This window comes from Octodon degus, unplaced genomic scaffold (genome assembly GCF_000260255.1).
Source record: "Octodon degus isolate 3935 unplaced genomic scaffold, OctDeg1.0 scaffold00194, whole genome shotgun sequence".
Classification (NCBI taxonomy): Eukaryota; Metazoa; Chordata; class Mammalia; order Rodentia; family Octodontidae; genus Octodon; species Octodon degus.
This window is the reverse complement of record NW_004524770.1, coordinates 1,721,807-1,735,189: the sequence shown is the minus strand read 5'-3', so window position 1 is coordinate 1,735,189 and position 13,383 is coordinate 1,721,807. Positions and strand designations below refer to the sequence as shown.

Sequence of the window (13,383 nt, the reverse complement as noted above, 5' to 3'; positions counted from 1 at the left end):
GTCCTTACTTGGTCAAATAAGGTGCTGCCCCCCACGTTAAGCATTTGGTATGGGCTCTGCAAGGCCTGCAGGGTCTCACTGCACAGATCAGATCTGTAGTGATTCTCTCTCTTCAGCCTCCCAAGCGCTGGCATTACAGATGCGCACCAGCACGCTGTCTCAGTTGCTGCATGCCGCACTCTGCCTAAGCAGTTGCTTTCGTCCTCTGAGCTATCTGGCCTACCAAGATGCTGGCCCTCGTGTCACTTTTCCTGCACGACTGTCCTCACTCCGACATGCCTCGCTTTGCATATGGGTGCCTTAGAGAACTCGCACTCCAGGGAGGTTGGGCGGGCCCTGTGTCCATCCCCAGTACACACAGAAGCCAGGGGCCAGGCGTGGCCCTCATGCACAGCCAGGTACATGTGACCCCGCAGCAGGCACCAACATGCATGGGGGCAGGAGGGGAGGTCCAGCCTGGAAACCTTTTGGGGTCAAGACACCGCACAGGGTGAAACAAGACCCCTTTTTCTGCATACCACGAACCTGAGTTCTGGGTTTCATCTTGGTCTCCTTCCTTCCCCAGGGCCAGGGCCACCCTCCAGCTAAGGGGACAGACATCCAGGCTCAGCACCTCTCCTGCCCCAAAGGTTATGGGAAATTGGCCAGGTAACAGGCAGCAAGGTGACCTTTTGTTCTGTCCTGCCCCTCCTGACAAGGGGCCTGGGCTGCCCTCATCTCGTCTGGTGGCTTACGGCTTATGGCACGGGTACATTAAATTAAAGCCCTTGGCCTGGCCAGTGCCCGCCTGGAGGGCGCCTTGGCCTGTTGCCTGTAGCTAGGACTCTTCCTCTTTCACGGATGGGGTCTTGGCACTGGGCTGGTCCCCGAGCCCTTTCACCATCCAGCCTAACATCTCCCATCTGAGGAGACCTCACCCATCCCGCACGCATATGCTGCTGTGGTGGGGCTGGGAGCCGTGCCCGAGGGTCAGTGCCTGGCACAGATGTGTATTGGGGGCCTTCCAGGGACCTCCGTGTGCACGGGTGCATCACATACCCCCCACAGATGGAGATATGCAGGCTTAGAGGGAGGGGCCTGGCTGACCCGAAGGGCTGCCAGGATGAGCACCGCAATGGGGACTGGGCTATGACCCTGTGCCCGGCCCTCACGCAGCCATGCGGGCCTGGTATTCTTATCTGGCAAGCGGAGCTGCCTCACAGACCCATCTTGGGTGCTGAGGTCTGGCGGGGCCAGTCTGCTCTGGGGAGGTGGTAGTGGGCCGCTGGCCTCATTGGGTGGTAGGACACTTGGGGAGTCACTGTTCCTGGCTGCTCTTAAAGACTTGGGCCAAGGTGCGTGGGGTATGAGTGGCCAGGCAGGAGCTGGGGAAGCACCAGGCCCCCTCGGCCAGGAGACCACTCACCTCTGTGCCTGCTTCCTCACCTGAGAAGGGGCCCTTGGGCAGGTCCCAAGGCCTCAGGCCAGGACTGGTGGCAACATGCCCAGGGAAGAGGGCCCAGCACCTGCTGTGCCTGCTAGGCCCCAGGAGGCTCAGGGGTCCACACCTGGGCGCTCACCCCTGGGGTCTCTCGGGCCACCCCTGGGCCCAGGCATCTTCCCAGTTGGCGCGAGGGCTCGGGAGCTGCATCCCCATGCGTAGCACCAAGAACACCATGGTAGACCAGACAGGGTGCTTGCCTGGGTCCTCACTTGGGCCTGGGTCTGTGGATGTGGGAGCCTGGAGGTGGCAGGGCAGTTGGGCAACTTTCCCGAGGTGGCAGGCGCGGGGGTCCCAAGTGGGGATGCTGTCACTCATGTTGCCGTACCCCAGGCCTACCTGTCCCACACTGAGCACTGGCGCCTGCTGTCCTGCTCTGCCGGGCGTCCATTCCCCACTGAAGACCCAGAAGTCACTGCCTGACACAGAAATCCAGGGGGCCCGAGGCACCAGTGGTTGGGGCCACTTGTCTTAGAAACTCAGGGTCCCCATGTGGACACCAGACCGGAGACTCCAGGAGCTGGGCTTCTGGGAGATTCTCGGTTTAGGTACAAAGTTTTAAATGAGTGTCCACTGCAGGCTGGCCTATGGCCAGCTGGGTTATGGCCGATTGGCTATATTTCAAAGACTTTAAAATCAAGGAGTTTTAAAGAAAGTTTTGAATGAGAAGAATTCACATGTGAAGACCTCCAGGTTCCTGGCTTCCCTGGAGCGGTCAGGTCTTAAGGAGAAAAGCAGCAACTGGATGGATGTGGGGGTCAGACGTGCCCCAACCTTCCAGCAGGCACGGTGCTCCCCGCTGCTCCCCAACATCAGGTCCTCATCACTGGGCTCCACCTCCCAGCCTGCCCTGGTGTGACAGCACTAATAACCGTGCTGGAAGGCTCCCAGCCAGGCCAGGCCGGGAGGCCCTGTCCCCCCACCCCAATAATGCCCACGTCCCAACGGGTCCCCAGACATGTGACACTGCCCGTAAGAAGTGGCCATGTGCAGGCCGTGGTGACGCACACCTGTGATCCCAGGACTCAAGAGGCTGAGGCAGGAGGATCGCTGGGAGCAAGCAGTCAGCCTGAGCTCCATGTGAGGCAAGCCCCTCCCTGTCCGACATACAGTGGCCATAATACACAGATTCAGTCAGACCAAGGCCCTTTACTGCCTCTTTTGTGAAGCCACCCACATCAATCCACAGGGCGGCAAAGACGCAGTGTGGCCGGCTCCCCCTTGGCTGGTGTCCTGGTACAGAGCAGTTTACACATCTGCTCCTGGCAGTCCTGTGCCCTTAGGAGGGGAAGGCTTGTGTACCACAGTGCCCTCCCTCCACGTGGGAGAGGAAGACCTTGAGGCCCCAGCAGGCCCCATGCCTAGGGTCCCCCAGTGCTGCTGGCGTGGCCTCGGGTGTTTCACTCGGAATCTGGGATTTTTTTTTGTCTTTTTGGGTTTGTTTTTGTTTTTGAGACAGTGTCTTGCTATGTAGTGTGGGCTGGCTTTGAACTCCTTGTGCAGCCGGGGGTGACCTTGAACTCACGGAGATCCTCCTGCCTCAGCCTCTTGAGCACCATGCTGGCTTGGAATGCGGGTTTCACAGGATCAGGTGGGGAGCCTTCCCCCGCTGCTACAGCCTGCACAGCTGCTGCGCGAGTGCTGACGAGGGAATTCAAGCTGGCCTTGGCTGCAGGGTGTCCCTTGACATCGGGCGGGGCTGAGTCCTCTGCTGGCTCCTCTCTCCTGGGAGAACCTTCCCACCACCGCTGATGACACTGTGACTGCCTGACTCAGTCCAGGGGGCCGGTGTCTGTGGACAGGAGGGCCCCAAGGCCTGCAGGCACGGTGTGGAGCTGTGGGTGTTGTCTGGAGGGGCTCCCCCAACACCATGCTGCCTGGGGAACTAGGCCAAGGCCAGGGCACACCAGGCCTCCTGGCGCAAGGCCCCACTGAGGCCAGCCTGGGGGCCCAGGGCAGAGGATGGGAAGGCAAAGTCCTCAGGCTCAAACTTGAACTCCAAGTGGCTGGGAGCCAGGGGGTCATCCGCTGGCTCAGAGGCCTGCAGGAAGGAGTAGGTGAGAAGCAGGTGTGGCAGGGACCTTGTTGGGGTCAGGGCCCTCTTTTTTTTTTTTTTCCTGGAACCAGGGATTGAACTCAGGCCCTTGCGCTTGCCAGGGAAGTGCTTATTCCTGAGCCATCTCCCCGGCCCTCGGTCAGGGTCCTCTTGACAGAGCCATCTGCCCCAAGGCCCCAACCCTGGAATGGAGTGGGGACGGTCCTGGGAAGGAACACAGGGCTGTGGGGGTTGGGGCCACCATGTACCCTGCCCAGCTTGGGCACAGACCCTTGGGGACAGCTCACAGTGGCCGTTGGGCTCTGAAGCCCTCAGAGGAGGGGGCAGGGTCCTTGGGGAGGGACAGACCCAGGCTGGCCCCTGCCCCACTGTGCTCCTCACCTGAGAGGCGACACTGGGCCTGGCGCACATGGGGGATGCCAGGCTGGGCTCCGACTTCAAGGTGGCTGCTGAGCTCTCGGTGCTGGGGACAATGGGCGGGGAAGCTGTGGCCTGTGCTGTGGATCCTGGGGGCAAGGAGGCACCTGCAGAAGGGGCGGAGCCACCACGCCACCCCTCCTGCCATGGCTCAGCCTCCCCCTGGCTTGGCACAGAGGCTTCTCTCAGGATGTGGGGAGTGTGTGTATCTCCACCCACTCTCTGCACCCTGGTGGCCAGCTTGGGACAGGGTCATGGTCGCCTCCCAGCTCCCACGAACCTGAGGAGCCCTTGGGCTTGGCCACATTCTTTGGCTTCCGCTTCCTAGTCTGGATACTTTCCTTCTTCATTGCCAGTGGCCTCGGCACCTGGTGGGGACAAGGCGGTGGGCTGCTGGTCCCCCAGCCTCACTCACTTCTGGGGCCTCCTGCACAGTCTCGAAGCCCAGCAAAGCTGGTCCCTGCTGGACGCCCCGGCCCAGGCAGCTGTGCCCCCACTGGGAACTTTCTCCCCAGCCCGTGGGGGCAGCGGCAGTGGTGGGCGCCCATCCCACCTCCCGTGGTGCTGTCAGGGTCCACCCAGGGAGGAATGGCGGGGGAGGGCCAGTCCGCACAGCGGGCACAACACAGCCCAGCCTGGAGGCCGGGCGCAGCGGCACTCACCCCATGCAGCTTCATGTAGAGGCCACAGGCGTTGCACACAGGCTCGCCCTCTGTGTTCCGCCGCCACAGCGTGGTGTGGGTGGTGTGGCAGTTGGTGCAGCAGAGCCCGGCACGGCGGGACGAGGACTGTGGGAAAAGGAAGCTGGTGAGGCCCATGCATGGGAGTGGCAGCGGCTTGCTGGAGCAGGAGGATGGAAGCCGGGCTCTGGACGGAGTGGCAGCCGGGTTGGGACCCTGCAGTCTGGCTGAAGCGTTGGGTACAAGGTGGTGGGTGCTGCCCTGGGCCGGCCTGGCAGGACCCAGCCCTTGAGCTGGGACAGCTCCCTGCAGCTTCAAGGCCTCAGTTTCCCCACTGCTAAAATGGTACTAGTAATCTTACCATAGGCTGGTCGTGGGTTAGAGCTGGTAACAGCCTGGCACAGAAATGTCACTGTCATCTTGTGAGTTCTCTGAGTCACCCATGCTGTGTCTTGGCTCAAACTTCTGGGCCTGAGGGTGGGGCTCAGGGGCTGCTCCCTCTGAACAACTCTCACTAAAGCTAGGCCCCAGCACACATCTGGCTCACATCGGCTCCCCAGGGCCCTGGGACACAGGCTGAGGGTACCAGGACTCATCTGCCCACATCTCCTGCTGCTGAGTCCCAGGCCTGGAGTCAGAGCAGGACTGGGCCTCTGAAAACTTTGGCAAGCCCTAACGTGTCCCCTCCTGCCCTGGCTCCCAGCAGATGGACTCTTAGACCTCTGGCAGTTGGAGCCCCTGGGGCTGAGTTCAGGATCCTTAGGGCAAGGGAGTTGGGGCCTAACAAGGCCTGGTAGGAGCGGGGTACTGGGCATGTGGTGCTGGCTGCTTGGGGTCTGCCCTGTAGGCAGGTGACAGTGTGCTCTCCACTCTGGGTCCAGCTGCCTCTCCTGCCTGTCTTGCCCTCAGCATCCGATGTAGCCCAAAGCCTAGCATTCTGGCCAGGCTACCCTGGGCACCTCCGCTGGAAACCTGCCCCCTTCCACCCAGCACTGCCCCTCCCAGCCACCTTCCGCAGACCTGTTCTCCAGCTGGCCCTGGGCTGCCCACTGGTGGGACTCCTGACCCAACTGTCCCCTTTACTCCATCTGAGCAGCCTCTGGGGTGAACTGCAGGGCTCCTACTTGTCTTCCCCTCAGCAGCCAGCAGCCAGGCCGAACAGCAGCACCTTAGGGCACAGGGACAGAGCCCACAAGACCCAGGTCTTGCACCCCAAGCCATGTCCTTCCCAGCTCTCTAGCCCAGGACAGAGTCAGAAAATGAGGACAGACAAACCTAGTGGAAAGAACCTACCCTGTGGCATCAGGGTGCATATCCATGGCAGCCTCAGTTTCCACACCTGTCGGCACTCTGCAGAGTGCTTTCTGGGCAATGGCTGAGTGCGTCAGCCTTGCCAACCATCTCCGGTCCATCTCCCCCTGACCAGCCACGCTCCCCAGTCCACGGGGACTGTGTCCCTGCCCCATCCCCACACTGTGGGCAGCTGTCAATGGCCTGGACAACTGGGGACTCTGTCCAGGCTCCAAGACAAGAGGAGCAGGAAGAAGAGAGAAAGAGGCCAGGGAGAGTTCCTGTTCTGCTAGAGGGACCTAGGGGGCAGCAGTTCCACAGCCTCCTGGGGTGGGGGTGGGATTCCCTCCTGTGGGAGCAGAGGCAGCTGGTGGGTATCCCTGGAAGGAGCTCTAGTCCCCAAGTCAGCCAGATCTCCCTGGAGGGTGGGCCCAGGATTGCCTGCCCAGCCCCTCCCTCCCTTCCATCCCCTCTGCCCTCCTGGTGCTACCCATAATCCTCTGCTTCCCAAAGTAGGAAGGCCTTGGTGCCTCTGGCAGGACAACGGCTTAGCTCAAACCTGGGGACACCTGGCTAAGCAGAGAGGACACGAGCTGGGCGTGGTGGTGCTCGCCTATAAGCCCAGCACTTGGGAGGCTGGGGCAGAAGGGTCATTGCAAGCTCAAGGCCAGCCTGGGCTCCATACGTGAGCTCAAGGCCAGCCTGAACTGCATAGCAACACCTTGTCTCAAAAAGACAAAAAATAAAAACAAACAGAAACAACGCGTAAAAAAAAAAAAAAAAAGAAAAAAGAAAAGAAAGAAACAACGCGTATTTTGTGCTTTCCCATCGATACTTGGTGGAAGTACTCAAATACCTGTGTACCTGCAAGCCACATTGACCTGGCTGTCCTGTATTTCACTCCTTGCCCCGCGTCCCCACTAGTTCCCCACCCCCTGCTGTCCCTGCAGCCTGAGGAGCCCTGGCTGGAGGCCCTCTCCAAGCCAGCAGGACCCTCAGGGACTTTAACCAACATCCCCTCTCAGCACACAGCTACCAGCCACAGGCAGCAATGACAGACAAGCGCAAATTGGCAAACTGCATGGCTTATGAGCAGAGCGTGCGACGTCTGCCTGCCACCCGCACATGGGCAGTGGGCGAGAAAAATCTAGAAGCCACACTGGGTATTTTTACAGTGTTTTACCTTCTGTTTTTGTTTCATGTTATTCTTCTATAAAATCACAAAAATGGGGAGGCAGGGAGAATGATCTCAAAAAAATCCAAACTGCCTCCTCTTTACCTTTCCTTATCAGCTCAGAGCTTGCCTCTGTACAGAGGAAACTAAGGCTTCCGAGGTTCCGAAGCTGCCCCTCCGCTGCTTTGCTGTAGCCCTGCCAGGGTCCCTCCACTCCACTCCCAGGCCGAGGGCCGGAGCCTCCATCTGTCCTCCCTCACTGTCTGTTGAGGAGCCAGGCTGGGCCCGTCTCGGCCGCCTAATGCTGCCCAGTGGCCAGGCCTCTGCTGTCTGCATTTCCTTTTCAAAAGAAGCTGACCTTCCGAGCCTCCAGGCGCCTGGTCCAGACTTCCAATAAGCCACTGAGGGGAGGCCCCCAAGACAGGGTGGGCGCACAGCTAGCATCAGAGCCGTAGGGCCAGCCTGGGGCCCGAAATGCCTCCATGGCCAACGAGTCCCTTTCTGGAGCCGGCACAGTGGACTTAACTGGGTAAGAAGCGTGTTCCTCTGTGGCCGGGGCAAACGAGTCCACAAGAGCTGTGCTGTGCAGGTCTGTGCAGGAAGGGGTCAGTGTCTGCGAGCGGTAGGAGGTGGAGGCCCATGGAGGGTCGGGCCATGGCCATGGCCAAGGTCCCTCAGTCCTGCAGGGCACTGGCCACTCTGGGGGCCAGCCACGGGCAGTGGCCTGCTGCCTGCTCTGACCTCAGCTGCCAGGCCCGGGTGTGTGCACAGGGAACCTGAGGACAAATGGGTGCTCCCACAACTGTTCTCTTCCCTCACCACCCCAACAGGACCTGGTGTTCAAGTGGCTTCAGAGAGGGGAGCACGCAGGGTCGTACCCTGGAGGAGTAGTGCCCTAGCTGTCTTTCTTGTCACTGTCCTGTATTCTTAGTGACACTTCCACAGCCTTCACACAGGGTCAGGATAAGCTTTGCTAGGGAGCCCCTCTGGGGTATCAGCTCTGGCTACACTCATGGGGTACAGCAGGGGAGGTCTGCGGAGGTGACCAGCCCAGCTGCTATGGCTGGGAGCCACCTGGGCCCAGCTCCGGCCTCAGGGTTCTTGGAGTTTTGGGCCTCCCCAACGAGCCTGGCTCTGCCAGGACCAGCCAGTGGGCAAGTGGTCGGGCTGAGCTCCTGAGTCATGTGGTAAGAACCCTGGAGGAGGTTAGGGGAGGACCCCAGGGCCTTCTGGGGAGATGGCGGCGGTGGGCGCTGTGAGGGTCTGACGTGGCAAACACCTCCGGGCTGTTTCATGATCAGGTCTGGATGGGCCTGGACACAGGAGTGACTGCATCCCCACCATCCCCACCCTCCAAGGCCTGTGGCCCTGGGGACTGTAGCAGGTAAACAGAGGTCCTCTACCCAGGAGACAGCCCTACAGCTATAACCCACGTCTCCCAGACCAGGAAACTGGCCACACTGACCCAAAGCCAGCCCAGGCCTCTCCAAGCTCTCTGTACTGCTATGATAATGCACAGGACAATGCCAAATTCACCTCCCACTGCTCGGGTAAGAAGACCAAGTCTTAGGATGCTGGGGGCTGTCCATGCCATCCTACACACCTTGGTTGGGGTCCAAGCCTGGGCTGGAAGGCCTGGGGAAGGGGTGGTCAGGGCCATCTAGGACCAGCTGCTTGCAGCTGTATGCCCCAGGAAAGTTGCTTGGACTCTCTGAGCCCGGGGTCATCCTCTGAGCTGCTGTAAAGGCACATGAGCTACTACGTCTCGGTGCTTAGCTGGTGGCTCCCAAGTCAGTAATTTTCTGGTGGGAGGAGAGTGGGGATGTCCATTCTGCTGTCCCCAGAGAAGACAGGTCAGCCAGGTCCCGGGCCTGGCATGAGGGTAGAGGACAGAACCAGAGGAGGGCTGGCCTGAGGCCTGGAGGGAGCTGTGAGTGACTGCTAGGGTACAGTCCCACAGGACCTGGGTAGCCCACTTTCCTCATCATGGAGGCCAGGGCCAGCTCCCTGGAGAGGGCAGGCATGCTGCCCAGGAGCCCTACCTCCTTCCCACCTGCGTGCTGGAACTGGAGGGGCTGTCCCAGTACAGGTGGTGGCCCCCACAGACTAGAGCACCCCAAAGAGCCATGGCCCAAGCATCGGCGCAGGCTTCAGAAGTCAGAGCAGGACCTCCTCCTCCTCGTCCACAGGACTCCCTCTCTCCCTGGGGACCTGGGCTGGTGGCTGGTGCTACACAGGGTTCACGTGGACCCAGGTACTCCCTGCTAGGCCCGGCCCTCATCAGCACCAGCCAACCTGCACACAACATCAACACCCCCAGTGCTCAGTTGTGAACTTGGACTTGGAGATCTGTCCCTGTCTGGGTCAGAACAGAGCTGCTTTACACTCCTGTGCAACTTCTGGTGACACCAGAGGCCCTGTCCTGACATACACACACTAGGAAGAATCCAAAGTGAAAAGCCTCGCTCACCAAAGCTGAGAAGAATCATAGCAGACTAGGTTCCTGGAGTCCAGGAAGTACACAGAAAATGCTCCTCAGGGGTCACAGATCAGACAGCCTCCCACTGGGGACCTCATCCCTGCCCTGTTGCCTGGAGGCCCACCAGTAGGCCAGGCTGCCCCTTGTACAGAGGCCCCCAAAGCAGGCTCCACCAAAAGCCAGGTTTTGCAGGGAGCGGAGCACTAATTCCTAGAGAGCAGAGAACTGGGGTACTGAGCAGGTATCCCCACTAGGAGCCTCCCACCTGACCCCTGCCTGCTCCTGCAATGCCAGAAGGGAGCAGAGCTGCCCAGGCTGCCCACACACCCTGGCACACTTAGCGCCCCCACCTGAGCCCTGGGGTTACCACAGGCCGGGAGTGCAGAGAGCCAAGCGCTCCCTCGCTGGGCCCTGCCCACCTTGGCTGCCCCACAGCCCGCGGTACTCACCAGGCGCTTCTGGGGCCGCACCAGGGGACGGTTGACACCATTCATCTTGTGATAGAGGCCACAGGCGTTGCACAGGTAGTGGCCGGTCCCGTCGCGGCGCCAGAGCGGCGTGGACAGGGCGCCACAGTTGACGCACTCACGGCCCTCGCCCGGGAACTCCTCGAAGAAGTCGGATACTGCAGGACAAGCAGTTCTTAGTGCTGAGCCAGGACAGGGCCTGTGCCTGCCCCGGGGGCCCAGCCTTCCGCGATTCCTTCTCCACCCTTCTTTAATTGTGACTTAAACTTACTCTATTCACACATTTATGTGCTTAGTGTTACTTCATTTTTGCTTTTAATTTGCACATAATAAAAGCCATTAGCCTCTCTTTCATCAGGTAGAAGTGTGAATAATAAACCAAGCCTTGGGGCGAACACCTGGGGCGGCCCCTCTCAGATCAGGGTCCGGCAGGGTATTTCTGAGCTGCGCGGGAAGCAAAGGAACCTCCATCTGCCCAGGGAGAAGGGCACAGGCAGGGCTCTATCTAACCAGTACCTTCACTCCAGGAGGTGCTGCCAGCCCTCCCCGGGCCTTCTGCAAAGTAGGTGAACCTACAGGGGCTAGGAAGCCACACTAGTCTCAAAATCTTAGGAGCAGCTGGTGGCTAGGGCAAGGTGGGCGCATGCCTGCTATCCCTCTGCTAGGGAGGCTGAGGCAGGAGGGCTGCCCCAAGGTCGAGACCAGCCTGGGTTACATGCATAGTGAGTTTAAGGCTAGCCTGAACTACACAAGTAATACCCTATCTCAAAAAACAAGAAAATGAACAAAAAAATTTTTAGGAAGTCTCCAACCTCCTGTCAGCTTTGCTGTGGTCGCACGCTGTCCCCTGTGCTCCCTCGCCAGGCAGAGCAGTGCCGCGGCGGCTCAGGGGCGAAGGGCTCGCGGGTCCCCCCCACCCCCACGCCCGGCCAGGCGCCGGCGGCGACACGCAGGCGGCAGGGGCGCCGGGAGGAGGTGGGGCAAGCAAGGATCAATCAAGGCTCGGCCGGGGGTGGGCGCCAGGCGCGGGGCTGCGTTGGGCGCCAGAGCCGGGGTCCCCGCTGCTGAGCCTGGGCCAAAAGGCCGCTCTGAGCAGCGTTGAAGCCCCAGAAAGACGGTCCGGGGATCCCCGCGGCTCAAGTAGAGGTTTGGCCCTGGGCCTCCGGGCCGTTCCGTTCGGTGCCGCGAGCGTACTCAGAACCCGGAATCCGATGATCTCAGTTACCCTCCCGCAAAGATCGAAACAAGGTCTCAAATTAGAACGCACACATTCTAGAACAGATAAATGAGTGCGGCGACTTACTTAAATAATCTAGTATTTTTAACTTTATAAGAATCCTTTGAAAAACTTAAAATAAACACACACACACACACACACACACACACACACACACACAAAACGTTGAAGACGATCCGGAATTCTGGTGGGGTTTGTCTGAATGATGGGCACTTTCTGTCCCCTAGACAGAATTCGGATGCTGTTCCTCATCGCAGGCCTGGGCACCGTGTTCCCAAGGTTCATGGGTCCGGGGTCGCGCTGGCCCTGAAGGCCCGTGAGAAGAACCCGCACTTCATTTCGCAGGGTGCGGGTTTACTCCAGGGGCCAACATTCTGGCCCAGGCCCACTCTCCCGCAGCCCCAAACTCACCGAAAGCCGCCCTGCAGCCTCCAAGTCCGGCAGGGCGGCCCTGCAGGCCATGCAGGACGCTGCCCTCGAAGGGGCCTGCGCTCCAAGAAGGGGCCACCTCTGGGCTCACGTAGGCGGGGTAGGTGCTGGGGTACGAGGCTCCCACGGGCCGCCCGAGTGCGCCCGAAAACTGCTCACGCGTCAGCAGCGCGCTCTGGTAGGCGCCGCCGTCCCGGGCCCCAGCGCTGCCGCTACCGGGTCCCGCAGGCCCGGGAGGGCTGTGAGCGAAGGGAAAGGCGGAGGTCCCGGGCGGCGGCGCGGCCGGCGGGTGCGGGCTCCCAGGGCCGAAAGTGGTGGAGTCAGCGGCGGCCGGCGGCGCCCAGCCGGGGTGCGCGGCGAGCGCGGGGGGCTGCGGGCCTGGCTCGCACGCGGGCAGGTAGGGAAGCATGGAGGGCACGCGTGACGGCGGCACGAACATCGCAGGGCCGGCGCCCGGGGCGTGCAGGAAGGCGCCCGAGTCGGCGTAGGCGGCCTGGCCAGGGCTCGAGGCCAGCGCCAGGCTCTGGTACATCTTCCCCGCGCGGTCCCGACCTGCAGCAGCGGAGGGCGGGAGTTGTGGTTACCGCCCCTGGGCACCCCGAGTCCGCGCCCGCGTCGGCGCACGGCAGGTGCCCCGGCTCGGGGAGCACCCCTCGGTCCAGCCGGGACCCGCGGAGCGTCAGGCGGGAAGGGTGCTGCCCGAGAGGCCGCAGGCCGAGCTCACCTCTTCTCCTCGCGGCCGCTGGGTGGCTCGGCGAGGGGCTGGAAAGGACGCGGCTGGACGCCCGCGGGCGCAGGGCCTCGCCGCGGGACGCGTGGCTCCGGGGGATCGCGGACGGCGGAGAGCGTGCGGCCGCGGGCTGGGGTGGAGCACTCGCTCGAGGGTCGGAGGGCCGGGAGGGCGCGGCGCTGGCACAGAAGGTCGGCGACCGGAGGGCTGGAGACTGGGCGCCGGCCGAGCCGCTCCGCTGGGAATCCCGCGCTCGGGCCGCCCCTCCGCGCCGCCCCGCCCCCGGCCCGCCCTCCGCTCCCGGAGCCGCCCCTCTCTCCCTGCCGGGTCAGGGCCCGGGCTTCGGCGGCCGCGCGGCGTGATCCCAGTGCAGGCCCGGCTCGCGGTGTTCCGCACCGGGCACCCACAACTGAGTGTGGACAACTGCAGGCGACACGGGCGGGCAGTGTGCTCGGTGGGGCCCAACACTTGCCTGAGTTTGTTCATGGAGTTCACAGGTTCCAGAGCTCGCTGCTTGCTGCCGGGGCTCCCGCGCAACGCTGGCTTCGTGGCGGGGTTCGGGTCTTGTGGTTGAGTCTTTGATCCCAGGTGCCGCACATGCGGGCGCGGATGCTGGAGCCTGGCTACCGCTAATCGCGCTCCTGCACTCCCGGCCCAGCTCCTGATTCCCTCTTGATTGCCAGTATGGGCCTGCATTTGGGGTTCTGATCATTAAGACGCAAAATCCAACGGGAGTCCAGTTTCCTGTTTGTGAACGAGCAGGGATTCGCAGCACACGCGGGATCAGCCAGGTCCCTCTGGGCGCTCTCAGCCTGTCCCGAGCCTAGCTAGCTACGAGCCCCATCCTCGGGTGGAGCTCTCAGGAGACTCCCTAGGTGGGTGCGGGTGACCCAAGTTCTGGCGGCGGGCCTTCTTCCCACTGTCCATGGCCCGCGGTGGAGAAA

At 61.7% G+C, this 13,383-nt stretch overlaps 1 protein-coding gene across 2 annotated transcripts; it reads right to left on the bottom strand.

Annotated features, from left to right (window-relative positions):
* Positions 1-2,963: 2,963 nt before the first annotated feature.
* On the bottom strand, positions 2,964-12,680 carry Gata5 (GATA binding protein 5). Of its 2 annotated transcripts, none has more exons than XM_023704255.1 (7): positions 12,434-12,680; positions 11,692-12,261; positions 10,026-10,201; positions 4,616-4,741; positions 4,234-4,321; positions 3,918-4,042; positions 2,964-3,296 (listed from the first exon to the last, which is right to left on the bottom strand). In XM_023704255.1, exons 2-7 carry the CDS (start codon positions 12,239-12,241, stop codon positions 3,135-3,137), a joined length of 1,227 nt encoding a protein of 408 aa, XP_023560023.1. In that variant the 5' UTR covers positions 12,242-12,261; positions 12,434-12,680; the 3' UTR covers positions 2,964-3,134. The 2 variants fall into 2 exon arrangements, with proteins under 2 accessions (XP_023560023.1, XP_004644222.1); XM_004644165.2 differs by having other exon boundaries at positions 3,212-3,521.
* Between the last annotated feature and the right edge of the window lie 703 nt (positions 12,681-13,383).